The sequence below is a fragment of the Urocitellus parryii genome, chromosome 5 (genome assembly GCF_045843805.1).
Source record: "Urocitellus parryii isolate mUroPar1 chromosome 5, mUroPar1.hap1, whole genome shotgun sequence".
NCBI classification, from domain to species: Eukaryota; Metazoa; Chordata; class Mammalia; order Rodentia; family Sciuridae; genus Urocitellus; species Urocitellus parryii.
Genome location: NC_135535.1, coordinates 138,550,119 through 138,568,534, shown reverse-complemented (window position 1 = coordinate 138,568,534; position 18,416 = coordinate 138,550,119). Strand labels below are relative to the sequence as shown.

The 18,416-nt window shown below is 34.6% G+C and overlaps 1 protein-coding gene across 2 annotated transcripts in view; it reads right to left on the bottom strand.

The window, feature by feature from the left end:
- Window positions 1-18,416, bottom strand: part of Prkg1 (protein kinase cGMP-dependent 1) — a 1,169,615-nt gene that overhangs the window by 715,642 nt on the left and 435,557 nt on the right. For both annotated transcript variants that reach the window (XM_026410547.2, XM_026410546.2), the window contains exon 3: window positions 9,365-9,478. In XM_026410547.2, coding sequence (XP_026266332.1) covers window positions 9,365-9,478 — 114 coding nt within the window. The remainder of the gene's footprint in view (window positions 1-9,364; window positions 9,479-18,416) is intronic.

Below are 18,416 nucleotides of genomic sequence, written 5' to 3'. Positions count from 1 at the left end.
TCTAAGGTATCTTAAAAATTGAATTTGAGTTTCAGAATATATTATAAATATATTTATATTTTTTGAAGGTTTTTTGTTTTGTTTTGTTTTGTTTGTTTTTTATACTTGGGAGTAAGCCCTGAGCTACATCTCTATCTATCTATTTGACAGGGTCTGGTTTGGTCATTCTACATTGGTGAGAGTCCCATTTCTTATTTGTTCCATAGTTTCCTCTGCTTCATGTTATGCTCATGAATATGGATAACTCATTGTTGTATGTCACCTGCAAATTCCATTCACACTACTCTCACAGCAGGAGGAATTGTGATAGTATAAAGTGTGTATTTATTCATGAAGCAGACGGGTTGCCCTTTAAAAAAATTAAATAGGAAAGAATTCTCAGCTTTAAGGGAGATGTTCAGTTGCCCCCCATCAGTTTTTGACCCCTTCTTCCCTAAGTGAACGCTGAGAAGCCAGTGTTCACTTTCTGGGATCTACTGTCACCTTCGCAATGACAGTTCAATTTTTCAGGACCCCCACAGAAATCAGCTGGCTCTCCTACTTGCCTGTGGTCTTCTACCCTCTAGGCCTAAGATCTCTAAAAGTCTCAATTCTAAGAAACTCTTCCTCCCTCTCTATCTGTAATATACTGATGTCTTTTCATCTTCTGATCACCTGAACTTGACAGATAAGCAACCAGCTAGGATGACCTAGATCCTCACTGTACCAACTACAAAGGACCTTTTCCACAATGGATTGGAATTAACTCTACAGTGAGAAATACTCCTCATCTTGAGACATCCTTGACCTATTGTTTTTTCTAAAACTGTCCATCCACATTTGTCCAATTCAAGCTAAATTCATGAGCATGAAAAAAAAAATTGAATGAAACTTTTTCTTCATTATTTTCCTACTAACATCCTAGCTATCAAACTCAATACATCTAAAAGTGATTCTTAACAACATGGCCCAGCATGTTTTTTTCCTTCCTTCTCAGCTGTCTTTTACTTTTTACTAGTCTTCAAAAGAATATGTTAGGAACCTGCACAATGTTGGTATACTTCTACTTATGCTATTTTACTCCCTTAAGAGAAAAAAAGGCAACTTTCCTTGAAGGCCTGCTAAACAGTCACAAAACAACAAGAAACCCACAATGATGCCAGAATAACACTGCCTATCACAGTGCCAATAACTTTATATTAAATATATCAATATGCAAGTGAGAGTAAACATATAAAATGGTCATCAGTCCTCAACCAGGTGCATCACCGGAAATCTCATACAAAGATTTCTGAGATAAACCCACCCAACTTTCTGATTCAGTAGATTTCAGAGATGCCAGAGATTTGACATCTCTGACAAGTGACCAGGTGATACTGATGCAGCCCTTTCAGGGACTACAATTTGTCAAACTTTGAAACAAACAGATGCAGTTCTTTAATAAAGAGTTTACCCTTTAGGTGTGGGTAGTAGACATATTAAGGGCATTATTACAAGTCTACACACCTGTTGGGAAAGAAGGACAAATTCTTATAGCAAGTGCTTCAAATACTACTACCTAAATTTGTATCGGAGACTCTTTTAATAAACTATGAAAATGAACTCAAAGATCTTGGTCTGCATTTTCTCACCTGGATCACAGATAGTCACAGATAGCCAGATTGGGCTATTTTGAGGATTGGCTTACATTACATAATGCATGGGGTGACAGGTTGTAAACTATAAAGCATTGTTATGATTATAGTCAGCCCTCTGTACCTGCAGGTTCTGCATTATCAGATTCAATCAACAACAGATCAAAAATATTGAAAGAAAACCTGAATTTGTATTGAATATGTACAGAGATTTTTCTTTGTCATTATTCCCTAATTCATGTGGGCATGATAACTATTTACATAACATTTATGTTGTATTATTATAAGCAACCTACACATTCTTTGAAGTATATAGGAAGATGTGCATAGGTTACATGCAAATACCTCATCAATCTGTACACAAACACCTGTACCTGTGGATACCAAGGTATTACTGTACTTGGAAATTCATCCACTCAACAAAGAACATCCTGTAAGAGTGTGCTTCTCAGATTCACCAATAAAGTGCTGAGATTATATTCCCTCAGTTGTCACAAAAAATTTAAGGGGAAAAGAAAGGCAAACACACTTTTCATGTTTTGACTTTTACTTTGTTATGTAACATGCTTCATTGTTTTTGAAAGTGCTGCTTGAATTTTCATAATTCCTACTTTAAAGAAATTCATCAACTAAAATATTTTATGAAAGAACTGTGTAGCTACTTGGTAATGTGTCAAATGTTGAGCCATGAAGGCTTATCATATTAAACACTCAAAAGGATTTCAACGTGTTGCAAATACTTAATCTTGACACTGGTTCTGATTGCTCATTATGTGTCTCAAAGACCTAAAGCTTAGAACCCTTTGATTGTCACGTGCCCTGATCCATCCTTAGGGAATGGATATTCTTAATGTGGGTCTGTGTGGTAAGATTTCTTTAAATCTGTCAAAACTGTACCCATGTTGAGTAACGTTTTGTGAGACTGGAGTCCACAGACCGGTGGTAGTAATCTTACATAGGCATTTGTGTTTGAAACTAATCATCTGTTGCAGACAAGACAACAGCTGTGACAACATCATCATACCAAACTAGTGTCAGGCTCAGGACTCTTTTCACAAACTTGGGGCCAGCTGTTTAACTGTGCTAGCTCTTAGTTGCTTCAGTGAGATGAGGGTAACACTGCCATCCATCCCAAAGCTCTAAGCCTGGTGCATCACTCATAGCCTGCAAAAATATGTACTCTTACTATTTATAATTACCATTGCATCTGTTATTAGGAATTAATCACAATTTTTGTTATGGATGAATTGATCCATAGACAGGAAAGTTGCATTTAAAAATAATTATAGATATTGACCTATGTTACTATTGACCCATGTTACTACTTTGTGCTATAAAAATAAAAGTATTTTTATACATTTATACAAAGTATTGACCCATGTTACTACTTGGCTTTTTCTTCTTCAAACTAGTTGAGTAAATTCTAAAATTTTCTCTTAGCCAATTGTTAAACAAATGGAGATTCACTATACCAAAACCTGAGTAGAGGTGTACTTTATGTGAAAGCTTATGATGGGAAAATTGATACTTCTGCAAGATTAAAATTCTTTTTTCATTACCCATTGTTTAGATTTACTATTGAATTATCTGCAATCTTTAAAAAAATAACGGTTTAAAGCCTGAATACACAAGCTGAGAAAGAACATTCAAGGTATTCAATGATTAAATAAAGAGGGAGGGGGAATGTATCTAACCTTAGGAAGGAATTATGTTCATTGCCTCCTTTTGAGTGTGAGAGGTGATTTTGCTCTAGAAATACTGCGAGCATAGGACTCTGCCAAATCTAGTCAATATGGAAATTGGATGTGAATCGTTTTGGAAGTAAATATAAATCATAAATAGATTCTAACAGTTCACAATCTTAGGGAAAAAAAAACATCTAAGAAAGAAAAAAAATTAATCTTTGTTTTCCTCATCTCTGAAATTAACTTTTAATCTACTTAAAGGAATGAGATTAAAGCTTCTATGTATCTATTTGTTCATTTTCAGCTGCTATGTGCCATTATTGGTACCTAGTGAATTGATTCTTTTATTAAAGAAGCTTATTTCTCAGGAATTACACAATTGGATTTATGTTACTAATTTCACAGTACTTGTGAATAGATAAATGTAATGAAAATTTTACTATGAATATTGTCTAAATAATTCACTAAACAAGTGTACCAGCTTCACAATGCTACTGTAATAAACATTTGCTTTATTATCTTTATCATACATGTGATGCTTTATAGGGCTCTATAACGATATTTCCTAAGAAGAATCTGTTTACTTCTTGGTTTAGTCATCTTAAGAAATGTTCAGGGCTTGAACATTTCTAAAAAGGCCTCAGCTATGATTCCTTTTCATTATCAAGAAAAATGGACATTCATGTCTTTTGTTCTTCTTCCAATGAAAAGCACTGTGTATATGTATGTATGTATGCTGTATGTAGCTTAGATATTAGATAGAAGTATTATTTTTATAGCACACAGAGTTATTTGAACAAAAAAAAATCAGTCCAATCTTCTAGTTTTATTTTTTCATCTTCTTTGGTTTTTAATAGTTGGAAGATTTTTCTGACTCAGGTTGAATAATGTAATGTTTGAAACAGCTACAAAGTAGTATACAAGTCATTTGTTACAGATTCAAATTTATTTTAGAAGCAAAAACAAAGAAAAAAAATCCAAACCTGTACACTTTACTCTTCAAATGTCTATGACACTTATTAAAACATCTTAGTCTACTTCCCCTTTACTAACATCCTAGGAAAGTTTAAATAACAACTCAAAAGTATTCTAAGGCTAGGCATGGTGTTGCATTCCCATAATCCCAGCCACTTGAGGAGCTGAGACAGGAGGATCATGAGTTCAAAGCCAGCCTCAGCAAAGGTGAGGCACCAAACAACTCAGTGAGATCCGGTCTCTAAATAAAATACAAAATAGGACTGGGGATGTGGCTCTGTGATTGAGTGTCCCTGAGTTCAGTCCCTGGTAACTCCCCTCCCCCCCAAAAATGTATTCTAAGACAGAAGAATAGTCTTACCAGATGTTAATATATCCAGCAATATGTCTGATTTTTTATACTCTGTTTAGGCTTCTGTTATGCTATGATTTGTATATGAAGTGCTCCCCAAAGTTTCATGTGTTGAAAGCCCCACGGCAGCAATCAGGGTTGGGGCCTTGGGGAAGTAATTAGCTTATGAGGACACTAACCTCATCAAAGAATCAATCCATCATGGCTGAATATACAAGGTAATGTAAACTATAGGAGGTGGTACCTAATTGGAGCAAATGGTCACTGGGGCATGCCCTTGCTGTCTTTCCTGCACAAGCTGAGCAACCTTCCTCCAACACATCCTTCTAACATGATGTTCTACCTCACCACCTCAGGCTCAAAGTGTGGAACCAGCCAACCATAGCCTGAAACCATGAGTCGAAATAAATCTTTCCTCCTCTAAGTTGTTTTTCTCAGGTATGAAAAGCTAATCCAATTCTGCTGTGTTAGTACTAAAGTGTTTTAATTTTTAAATATCTATGATAAATAATCAAAGGAAAAATCATTTCTTGGACAATTATAAAATATCCACCACACCCCAAACAGGCATTTTTTGCAGATGATTTTCTATAATGGCCATCCTGACCTGGCGTCAAGAGTTTTTCTTACAATTTGAATGTTTAGTCTTATGTTTTTATTGGAGTGAAATTGAATGGGACCATTTGAATAATACATTACTAAGGGCATCATGAATTGGAAACCCAATGTAAGAGGAACAGGACTTCAGTTTTCTAACTTCAAACAAAAATACCCCAATTCATGTATAGCCAGAGGTGGAGTTAAGAGCAATATATTAAACCACATAAGAATCTCAGAATAGTCATAAAAACCGGTTGTAGAAAATCCAAGTAAAACAGAACAATAACCTAAACAACTTGCCAACTCACACACAGGCTGTGTGTCAATGAATCCCTCTCTCGTCTTAAAATAGATGGCTTTTCCTTTCTATTATGAGGGTTAAAATAACTGCAACTTTTCCATTTTTGTTATGTTGAGGAACCTTGAGCCTAGGAGCAAAGTTAAGAGACCCAGGATAAGTGCAAATTGATAATGCTTTAGGTGTGAGGGTAGTAAAAGTGAGATTGCAACCAGGAATGACACTTTAGGAAAACATGATAATGATCTGGTTCCAGGTGTGGGAATTGGAAGCAAGGGGTGTTCAAGGAACATGTGAGAAATCCTGCCCCCGGGGTGGGTTTTGAAAACAGGTGGTAAAATTTATTTCTCTATGTAAGGTTGAAATATTGGGACAAAATGTACGAAACTCAACATGGAAGACATTAATATTATTTGGTGGCATAGCAACCAACTAATATCTGATATTTTTTTGTTTCATGTGGTCTAAAGTTTCTATGATTGGATAGACACAATCTGAGTGGCTGCATTTTTATCAGTTAATAAAGAAACATGAAACTACTTAAGGCATTGACAACCTCAAGACAATTGTTAGGTTTGTTTCCAACACGGTGTTAATTTTATATGTTTAGGTCCTCATTCCTCAGGGAAAAAAAAATCAATGGTGCTATTTTATAAGACAAGAGTAGACTATGAATAGAGATCTGTATCATACCATGATTTTTCTTTCCATATCACTATGGTTTTGGATATTTAAAAACTATTCTTCCTGGTATCAGATCTTCTTCCTAGTGTGATCATAATAACCAGAACTATGTGTTTATTTATTTTCAGAACAAAGCCAATTGATTTTTTTCCTAGATGATGAAAGAGCTTGCTTCAAATTACCACAGTGCTTCTTTCAGCTGGATCACGATGAACAGCTTATCATTATGTCTTAGCATAAGGCAATCTAGAGATTTAATAAGAAAGTTATTTTCTGTATTTTAAATTAAAACAAAAACAGGTATTATGAATCAAATTTATCATTAGGGAAATCACTGAAATTTATTTAATCGAGGTCTGATACAATTTCAATAAGTGCTCTCCTGAACAAGAAATCATGCAAGTTCACTGAGGAACCTTGAATACTACTGAGGCTGTAGTTACTATTGTGAAATTACAAATGTATGAAAATTCTGCCATTTTCATTCTGACCTACTGAGAAAGAAAGAGAATCATCATTCAATCAAGAAAGAAAGGGGTAATGTGAGGGGAAAAGAGGTCAGGAGTCCTGGCAACTGAGAAACAGGCAAGGATGGAAAAGCTATTGTGTAGAAAAAACACTTTCCTCAGACTTAAGACAATGAGATCCAAGGGCCTAAATCCATTTTGAAAAATACACAAATGACCTTCATTGGCAAGATAATCATAAATAAATGGACAAGTCACTGTAATTTTAGATACTGAGAAACAATAGTTTCTCAATAAGGCCAATGAGTTTTAAACACTTTTAAATATTACATGTAAAAAAAAAAATAAGAGATACCATGGGAAGTTACACACTGTAGTCAATACATAAAGGCAGCATCCACAATGGAATCTAATCTGAATTAGAGTGTTCATCTTCAAGTTTTAATTTAAGCATAAATAAAACAATATTTACAGCATACAGTCACATACACAATCTCTCTGCTTAGTAGAGGAAACAGGACAAAATGGTTCTGAACAACAAATAATCATTAATCACACCTTGTAGTTCCTAGGGAACATTCAGAAGAAATAGGTCTTCAAAGACACCATTTCTTACTTAAGCCCAAATAGGTGGATAGAGGTACATTTGCACTTCATAAACCTTAGGCTCTTTTCTCCATACAACCTCCATATCTTAAATGGGACTGTGAAGAAAAATACCCACACACCCACACATGCAGATACACTACTTAAACGTCTCTGAGTCTGTATTAAAGAATATCCTCCATCACTCATTTCCTTTGATGGATGTTCTGACCCCAAAATAGTTAGGATTATAATTTGCATTCAACACTCAGCTGCTGCATATTAAATCAGAGGCATAGTATCTGTTTAAATTTTCTAAACATGAGCACATACAGGTTAGTGGAGATGAACACCATTTTGTAAAACCTGAATACTAAAATTTATCTTTACGAAGCAAAGCGATCATCTTATGAAAAATGTTCCACAATAAATTAATTTAAATAGACTAGTCTATTTAAAATATTTCTTTAATAAGAATTCAGTATTTCACAATATTAAGTCCTATATTTCTACCAAATGTTGACTTTCAGAAAATTAGTAGTTTCAATTAGATTAAATGAGCAGTATACAGATTGAAATATTTTAAAACTTTAAATTTTTTAAGACAAAGAAGTTGTTATTAACAATTCTGAGAAAGCCTATTTTAATCAAAATATGTCATTATGGTCTTTTATTTTCCCTTAAAGAAATATATTTCTCAGAAAATGAACCATAATAATAAAACCTGTTTAATTTAATGCAGTTGTAAGTACAAGTACTCTTTTTTCCAGTTAAGGCACTACGTAAGTGAGTTAGACTTCTAGCGGATTCTGTTATATAGTTCCCTGGGCCTCATTTTATTCTTTGAGTCATGTAATTAAATGCTCACATCCAATAGAAACATGGCAGTACCTATCAATCAAAAGAGTACTTTCCTTTCTGAAATCAAGAATCAAATGCCAAAAGGGTCCATTCTACAAGAACCCCAGTGCAACTGATGTCACAGTGATTTCAATTATTAAAAGGAGATTTGCTAACAAGACATGTTAACACTGTTTTTGGAACCCTCGTCAGTCATTCAGCCTTGAATTCTTAAGAATTTGTTTCAATGTCATATTTCCAATCATACACTGAATTTTTCAGAGGAAAAAAATGCACAAAGTAGCCAGTGGCATCCAGATCAACTAATTGATGTTAATAATTTGTCATTCTGCCAACAGTTTTTTGTTTGTTTTTCTTTTAACAATAAGACCCTGTCAAAGTAATACATACTTGAAATCATCACAGGATAATGTGTCAGTTTTTTCAAACATGAAACACACATGCATGCTAAGGATGCAATAGACTTTGCACTGTTGGCTTTTGAATTCAGCTCTGTTTGTTATATAGTCATTATGTTGTTACTCGGGAAGAAGGAAAGTTTTTTTTTTAATAATTTTTTTTTCCTCTAACCATTGCAGCTGCTTCTTGCAAGCAACAAAAGTTGCTAGAGAAATCATATATACACATACATGTAAAATTAGGGAAACAAGCTGCTTTATTGCCCGATTTAAAATAAGCTCAATCAGTAGAAAAGAAAAATGCTATAATATGCAGCTTGATGAGCAGCTGAAGACAGAAATACACTCAGATGCAGTTTTAGAATTCAGGATATATCTTATTCAGTGATGTTTGAATGAAATGAAGGACATTTTTTCCTCTTACTTTTTCTAAACCACTGAGCCAACAAGAGGGATTTATGTGGGTTATATCGTCCAAAACAGAGACATGTAAAATTTCTTTAATATGGTCCTTCGGCTTTAAAGGCCTTAATTGAAATAAAAATTAAAGGTCTTGCTCCTTGTTAATTCTCTTTTATGGAATTATAACATATTTAAAATACTAATTATAAGAATTCCCAATTAAAATGATCACAAAATCAGCAATAAAACTTAAGTTATGCAAGAGTGGTCATTACCACTCACTCTTTAGTAGTAAAACAAATACATTGATTGTATTGCAAGGCAATAATTAGAATATGTATTAACAGAATTATAAAGGAAAACTAAGAGGCATTTAAATCATCATCTCACAGGTCTAGGGGAGGAAGACATTGAAGAATCTGGAAAATATGAAACCAAGCTTACTCTTGACGGTTGCTGTCCGGGTGCAGTTGTAAAGGATAGCCAGCTCCCCAAACACTTTTCCAGGACCCATGGTACACAGCTTCACGCCTTCTTTTGTAACTTCAACCTTCCCATCTAAAACAAGAGAAAATCATGTTATCTTAATTTTCTGCCATGTTTCATTTCTTTTACTTCATTTACAATATGAGATTAAAATGTAGTTATTTTAAAAATGTAATGTTACCAATTAAAACAAAGTTGTCATGAATACGTAACACCAGAAATACAAAAATATATATAAGAAATCCAACTCTTTTCTTCAATCATCACTGGTAAGATTTAAGATGACAGTTTAAGTCCAGAAAAAGATGGACATAAATAGAGTAAACATAAAAAGTTATTCCATATTTAATACTGGTAAATCATGGTAATTCCAATTTTACCATTATTTGAAATCTGAGAGAAAACTTGATTAAGTGGGTACATTTTCTAGAGCACACTTCATGCTTGGAAACTTTCATTTTGAGTAGGCAGCTATTATGAAGAGGGAAATTATGGTGACCCTTGGGCATTATATAATTGCAGCTCATGGTATCTTTTTATTTGTAAACATCTTATCTGACTTAGGCAAGACTGTTTATCTGTTTCCCAGCCCTGCCAACATTGACTGCCAGAAAAAAATAAACTATAAACCTTGAGGGAAAAGAAAGAGTTTTTAGGACTGTTTATCATCCACAAAGGACTTGGAAAATAAAATGCTAAAGAAGGAACAGGCTAAGGAAACAGCATACACTGGGTAGACACTGTTGTCTGCAAGTAAGGAAAATGGCATTCATAGGGAAATGGGGGGAAAATACATTTTTAAAGTCATAGCTCTGTAGGTTAAAAATTCCATCACCAGACATAACTAGGAGAGAACTAAAAAGGAAACACAATCTATTCTAGACCTCATCCTCTTCCTTTTTATTATTCCTCCAAGTTTCTTCCCCACAGTCTACAGTTGAATAGCCTAATGCTTAAGAAAGAATTAGCTCCTGGCTGGCATAGTGTGGCATGCCTGTAAACCCAGTGGCTCCAGAGGCTGAGGCAGCAGGATAGTGAGTTCAAAGCCAGCCTCAGCTACTTAGTGAAGCCCTAAGCACCTCAGCAAGATACTATCTCCAAATAAAATATAAAAAAGGGCTTGGAATGTGGCTCAGTGGTTAAGTGCCCCTGGGTTTAATCTTTGTAACCAAAAGAAAAGGAAAAAAAAATAGAATTAGTTCTTGATCAAAGAAAGAAGTAATGTCCCTCCAGTGTTTTTCCATCTTCTGGCTTCATGCATTGACTTCATAATTGTTCCTTTATCTGTGAGCCTGATATAATAGTTGGCTTTTAAGAGTGTTGGTGTTACATTCATTCTTTCTCTTTTAAAATCAACCTAGTTTAATCTAAATAATGTTGGGGAAAGCGTGGTTTTGATGTTTTTGGTTTTTTTTTTTTTTAGAAAAGTTTAATATTAGTCTTAACTATAATAAAAATAATATGAGATAAAATCTAAGTATAAAAATATTAAAACTTAATTCATGTATCAGTGATGCATGACCTAGCTTAAGAGCACATTGTTCTACCCTGAAAATCATTTCATATAAATAGTACTAATGAGAGAGAATTCTAGAGTAGTGAGGGTTGAATTCTACATAAACTTTACACATTATACTTGATCTGTGTACTCATGCCCCCTCTCTGCATGTAATGAAAATAATCAGGAATAAGTAAATCCAACAATTTAGATTTATTTTAGTTAATTCTGTCTTATTACTGAAAGTGAGACAGGCCAGACTCTTAACATGGTGGCTAAATTAATGCATCTTCTAAAGTCACACCAGATTTACTTACCTGTTTTCTCCCCAGCCTTATGACCTGGGGCAAGTTGCTTAATGTCTCAGTGCCTCAGTTTCCTCACTGGTAAAGTCAATGAAATCAGAGCACTTACTTCATTAAGTACACATTAAATGAGACAAATGCTGAATAGCGCCTGGCTCACAGCAAATGCTCATTAAATGCTTGTTATTGCCATTGTTTTCATTGTGTTTCTCCATCACACGTATGAAGGCATGCATTATTTAGATCACACTGGAGAACAATATTTCATCACCTACTTCAGAAACAAATCAGGGTCCATATAGGGAAATGCTTTATTTTTTTAAATGGAGGAAAAAAAATATTTTCAGATTCTTTCTCTCGGGGGCATTAAAGAGAGAACTTTTGAGTTCAAATCATTATCAGACCCAAAGAAGAAAAGAGAAGTTCACAAAATCACTCTGATCTACCTGAAAAAACAAACAAGCAAAAAGGGCAAGTCTTTGGACACTTCTCTATTCGCCTGTACCCAGTCAATATTCAATGTAATCTTCCTTCTGCTGCTAGTTTTGTCCTAGGGCTCCCTACAATAACATAGCACAAGCTTTTCAATGCATTATAAAATTTTCTTGACCTAAAGCCCTACCATTAATTATAAATAGAACTAAGATCAAAATGAACAATGCTTAAAACATTAAAAAACAACTTCCATAAATAAATGATTTTGTACAACTCTGCTTCTCTGTCTCTTTGAGTGTAACATTTAAAAGTTTTCAGTGGAAAGAGACCCTAAAGCATAAATAAGATCACTACTGAGAATCCTGCTGGACAGTTTAGGAGTTATGCCTTTCAGAAAAATAACCAGTCTAAGTAAAAGACAAAGAGGAACACCAGGACTCTTGTTTTAGATTTCTTTTTGCTTTGTTTTCTTTTGTTTTAGTACCATGGATTGAACCCAGGGGCACTTAACCCACTGAGCAACATTGCCAGCCCATTTTATTTTATTTTTTAAACAGATTTCCCTAAGTTGCTCAGAGCCTCGATAAACTGCAACTTGCTATCTTCCTACATTAGCCTCCCAAGTTTCTGTGATCACAAGCATGCACCCCCTTACATGGTTCAAAGAGGATTTTTAAAGAATCCTTAGTTACAGGAATGTGCCACCACACCCAGCCTAGCTGAATGGTTTCTTAAAGGAAGTCTGTGGACTAACCAATCACATCATGATAAGTCTTCAGATATTTCCCCTTTGAAGAGGTTGAAAGTGTGTCTCTACCACCATGAGTACTATATTTGGTCCTACTGCTACTTCATTTCCTGAAAAACCACAGTCATATAATACCTACTTTAACTTATGGACAATTAGCCTTGTAACCGATTATGTTTTCCCTTCTCTTATAACCTTGCAAAGGTTTATAGTCAGAACTGTGGTCTGGTTATAAAGTCTCAGAGGTATGATATTTGTGCTCAAAGTTACTTCTAGTTCCCAACTATTTTCATAATCTTATTTTATATTTGCCTAATTTTCTCATGTCTAACTTATTATTGTTGTAAAGATGGATATAAATTATATATGCTAATTAGTCATACATGTATGAATAATGCTGCTAACAGAAGGTTGTGTTCCACATTAATTAGAATAGCTAATTTTTGTTTAAAGGAAGGTATTTAGGTTATTTTTGAGAAATAGAAGTTTGGATATAAAACATCTTTTCTTACTTGAATTAAAAACTGAAGGTCAATATATTCACAATATTCAAGGAAATATAAGAAATCTGATATGATAGATTAAAGTGGCTTCAAAAAAGCACTATTTTAAAAAAGTAAACAGAAACATCTTAATGGTAAATAGGAAAAATGTTTATAACTTGTTACTCTCAGTCACAAACAGATTGCTTATGCTTCCTCACACCTGTTGTGTAGATGAGGAACAAGTAATTCAGGGAGGCAGGACTGATTGGTGCCAAAATGAAAATCAGGTGTACACATGGTATGAATGAGGATTCTTTCTAAAACATTTAGAAGTATCCCAATTTCTAAGAGACCTGGAAAACAAGTTGTTGATATGAAATGGGTTAAGCTTATGTACCAGCCTTGTAGTAAAATTGGAAGCAATTAGAATTTTTACAGATGATTTCCAACTATGGAGTGTGCGCTCCACTTAAGAAAGCTAAGAAATAAGACAGCCAAAAGTTTACTGCAAAAACCAGCAGCCCTAGTCCTACCCAATAGCTTAATAAACTTCCTCCATAGTGTTAGGCGGTCATGAAGCCACTCCCCTAGATTGCACTTCTTTACTTCATAGGCTGAACTTTTGTATGCTTTGCCAGAGGCTTATTCCTAACCTAGAAAGGTTCAGCTTAAAGGTTTTTATATAATTTGCTGCTAACTTTAGGAATGCATTTTGATGAACTCATTTCAGATCATCATTAATTGATGTGATTTCTATTGCTTTAAAGACATAGAAGAGATTCATCATCATTTATTCATGATTATTTTAATACATCAATTGGATTCTCAAATATGTTTGATTTCAAATCAAAGATTTTTAGAAAAAGAGTAGCAGAAAGTCAGATTCAGAATATTCTGGTAAAGTCCTGGACTTTTTCTATTATTATTTTCCCTGACCAAAGTCAACAGTCACTAGAGGCTCTCAGAACTGTTAGTTGGGAAACTAATGATATTCCAGTTAATCTCTACATTCTACTTTTGCTCCTCCTGTTGTTTTTTAAGATGATAATACTCTCTATCCTAGAGAGCAGAATTCATCAGACACTAGAATGGCAATGTGTAAATCAATGGAAATGTAACTGATGTAACCGATGTGATTCAGCAATCTGTATAAGGGGTAAAAATGGAAGTTCATAACCCTTCTGAATCAAATTGTGAAACATGATATATCAAGAAAGATGTAATGTTTTGAACAACCAACAATAAAAAAAGATGATAATACTCTATTTGTAATATTTTCACTATGCCTTTTGCCACCATCTCTATGTGGAGGAAACAAAGAAACTTTCAAATCATTTTAATTTGGATGTTTCTAAATTGCTAGAGTGGTTTGTCCAAGAGAAGTTGTTCAAGACAGGTGGCTGAGAAGAGGTTAAAAGAGTTATTTATAGTTTAATTAAATTCTTCCATCACTCCTGCCATTGCCTTGAATAACTGGAAGATATATCACAGTAACTTGAACATATTTTTAATTCTACTTCAGGTACCATATGCCTATTTATGATCTGGAATGAGCTAAGTCTTAAATCTTGTCTCTTTGAGCAGCAATCAATCTGCCTTCTGGTTTTTGGCACCACTATATATGCACTACCCTTGGGGGATGCTAAGTGCTAACAGATCTTTATAAAGCATCTACATTCTTGTTGATCTTTCATAAAAATCAACAGATCCCATAAATAAACAGAGTTTACAAGGGGATCCCCAATTGCCTTACTTTGTTTATCCTGGTGGGTTTTATTATTATTTTTTTAACAAACTTGTTTTGTGTCATAGGATTTCTGTTGGGGAATTAGCTTAGAGATTTATTACTGTCAAGCAAAAATAGAATTATTGGCAATAACTTAATTATGAACACTGTGCTGAGTTCCAACAGTCTTGGTTGGAACACTGAGGACAAGTTCACTGGCCATTAAAAGGAGACAGATATTACATCAAAGATTCTATCTAGACAACACCTCCTTGTCTCTTGCATCCACTAAGTTGTTTGACTACTTTCATGATGTTGTAGGTTAGAGACCATAACTTTTACATTATGTGTTCCCTCCAAAGGATTGCTGTAGATGCTAAATTTAATAGGAGTTTCCAGCATTCTGGAGATTAAGCTGTGTTGTCACCAGCATGGATTTTTCTCTGGGAGATGAGGTTCATCTATGGATCTTCTCTCTTAATGGATTAGGGATTTGATCAGACCTGACTTGTGGGATCATTTTAGATTCGAGGTGCTGTCACTTGGGGAAGAAAGCAGAAAGTGACAAGGCTGCAATGGGCTAAGTGTTCCCAAGGACAAACTATTAACTTGGATATCTGCCTTACACCCACATTTGTCAGTCATTTATATCTGTCTTTCTTAAGCCAGTGTAAGAAGGAAAAGGACATCCCCCACTGTGAGAGGCAAGCTTGTTCTTCAATTAAAGAAAGGCAGGGTGTCAGGCCTATCTGTCATCAGTTTAAGATTGCATTCCAGTCTGAATGGATTTGGTCTCCCTGGATCTGAACTTCAACTCCATAAAGATATGCTAACCCATCACAGGATTAATCGTGATGTCTGAAAATCATTCTTTGGCCACTGCATAGCAGCCTGTGAGAGACTGCCCTATTTTAGTATTATGTCTTCCTTTCAAAGTGTTCTTCATCCACTTCTAGTTGAAAATATATCTTGCTTTTCGTTTTTCACTGGACATATACATGAAAGAGAGTTTTTCTCAACTATTTTCATATTCATAATTGCTATCACCATTAAGGTTCTTATAATATTTTAGTTAGGACCAAACTTCCCATTCCAAGAAGGCACTTTTCTTTGATGACATCATAGTAAATCTTTTTTTAAGGGGAACATAAAGTACCAGTTATCCAAATGGAATAGGAAAGAATCTGAGGTACAAGAGACTAGTTGAGACTGAATCTACATAACTGAGGATCTTTGCTGCTTCTCCTTCAATTAGGCAAATCTGATTTCCTTTCTGGTCATGACTACTATAAACACACTTGACATAATTTTTCATTACACTAATTTCAACAGACAATATATGTTGCATATAAAATAAAGTCATAAATTATCTTCGGTAATGAGAGAATAAAGTCATAAATTATTTTCAGTAATGAGTGAATAAAAAATAAATGGACTGAGAACTAAATTGGTATAAATTTTACTCCATGCTTGTATGTCAAAATGAACACCAATATTATGTATAAATATATTAATAAAAATGAGCTATGCTAAAATCTCAGAGAGAGAGAGAAAGAGAGAGAGAGAGAGAGAGAGAGAGAGAGAGAGAGAAAGAACCCATACCTCAAGATATCTGAACTTCACTTCTGTCTCATTTGTTGTGTTTCTAATTCTGAAGCCATAGCACATACATAAACAAACACACACACACACACACACACACACACACACACAAAACCTCTATGAGAAAACTGACTATAATTTAAGCAATTTGGGTATAGAGAATCATCAGAAAAATCAGAATGAAAGTCTGGAATGAACAACTTATATTTCAGCACTTCTATCCTCTTGCAAATATTTAACGAAAACATACCTAACCTATTGTAGGCGGGTCATCCATTTTTCTGACATTGAACAGGATTCTGCAAAGATTTCACAATGTCCTTTCCCAGCATTGTGATTCTATAATTTTTCTATATATTATGTTTTGGAACCCTAGTGCTTTAAAGTATACAGAAAGCACTACATAAGTATTTGTGTAATGATATCAATTTCCAGTAATGAGGAAAGCTAAAGATGGGCCAGAGAAGAGATATGCATTTATAAAGAGAGGAAAACAGAATAATCATCCCTGAATAAATGACAGTTGAACAGATTATTTGTCTTAATTAAGTTTATTAAACCTAATTCCAACAATGTATAATGCATTCCTGCTCTATTTCCTTAATACATGATCACCTTTAATTAGTCTAAACAATGCCTGGGTCTTTCTGTAGATTTTTATGGTCAGGAAAATGGCAAGAGCAGTACTATCACTCGGATTATAGGCAGCTTTCATGTGATTTTGATTTTATGTGTTAATATTAACCTTGGGATAATTGATGACATCATGCAGTGCTTCTCAACTGGGGGGAATTTTGCCTTCTGGGGTACATTTGGCAATGTCTAGAGACATCTTTGGCTGTCAGAAATGGTGTGATCTACTGGCATTCACAGGGAACAGGCCAAGGATACTGAACACCTTACAGAGCGCAGGACTGTGCCCTCCCAAATAATCAGTCAGCCTAAAATGTTGGTTATGCCAGAGCTGAGAAACTCTGATGTAAAGTAAACTCCATGCATGTATAAAATACTTACATTTAAAAAGAAAAAAATCTGAATTCCACCATTTGTCATTTTAACCTCCACCCGATGTAAATTCCAAGTTGAATGAAAGGGTAACATCTGGTTGCAATATTTAAGTAAACCATGTTGCCATTGGGTTGAATGAAGCCACAAAGCTATTTTCCTGAATAATTTCCCTACTAGTTGTCACCTGAAATCGAATTAATCACATAAATTTCCAAAGAAGACAAATTAAAAAAAAAATCTCTTTCTGATCTTAAAGCAGTATCCTTTACCCACACATCTCTGAGAATTTCAGATCCTAACTCCACCAGTTGACCGCCCAGAAAATCTTGAATAAATTAACTCCTTATGAATCAATTCCCTCGGTAAAAATTTGGAATAATAATATCCTATTTCATAGGGTTCTGAGTAATGAAATAGAGAATACAGGTAGTAAGATAAAGAATATATGGGTTAAGAACATTTCTTAGAGAGAAAATGTCCTATTGCTTAGGAAAAATAGACTACTTTGAGAATCAGCAAAGGGATGAAGAAAAGAGGTGGTGAAAGGAGAAAGGCTCTGGGCAAGAACTGGAGAAAGGCCTCCTGCGGCAGTGATGAAGGATTTTTAGTAAAAGTGATATTAAGTTATTAATTGCCAGAATAAATGCCCTATTCCTCCATCCTAATTTTAGTAGTTTGCTTCAGAGTAATTTTTTGTGTGAAGAGTTTGAGGGATGATCCATTACTTAGATGCACCAAAGAACAGAGGGACCAGGATATGAAGAATTAGTGACAGGAGGGAGTTGGAGAGCAGGAGATTTGGAGTAATTATGTAAATTACACAATTAATAAGAAACTAAGGACTCAGGCATTTGCAGCAATCTTAGGAAGGCACCAGCTTTTCACAGATGTCAAATGGGTACTTAATCCAATTTCACGTAATTTTCAAGCTATTAGAAAAGTCACTATTGTCAACAAGGGGATGTCCCTTCAATCAGAGATTATGTGTCTGCTCCCCCACCCCCACTCCATTTGACACTTTTGCTTAGCTTCACAACGGTCCTTATAAGGAATAAAAAGGGAGTTTTGGAGTCAGAAGTTGATATTCTGGTCCTCTGAGCTGAGCTTTCGGATTTTTTTTTCTTTTTTCCATCAGTACAATGGGGATAATAACTATGGCTTTGCAGGACTAGTATATGAAATTTATGAGCTAGAACTTGGTGT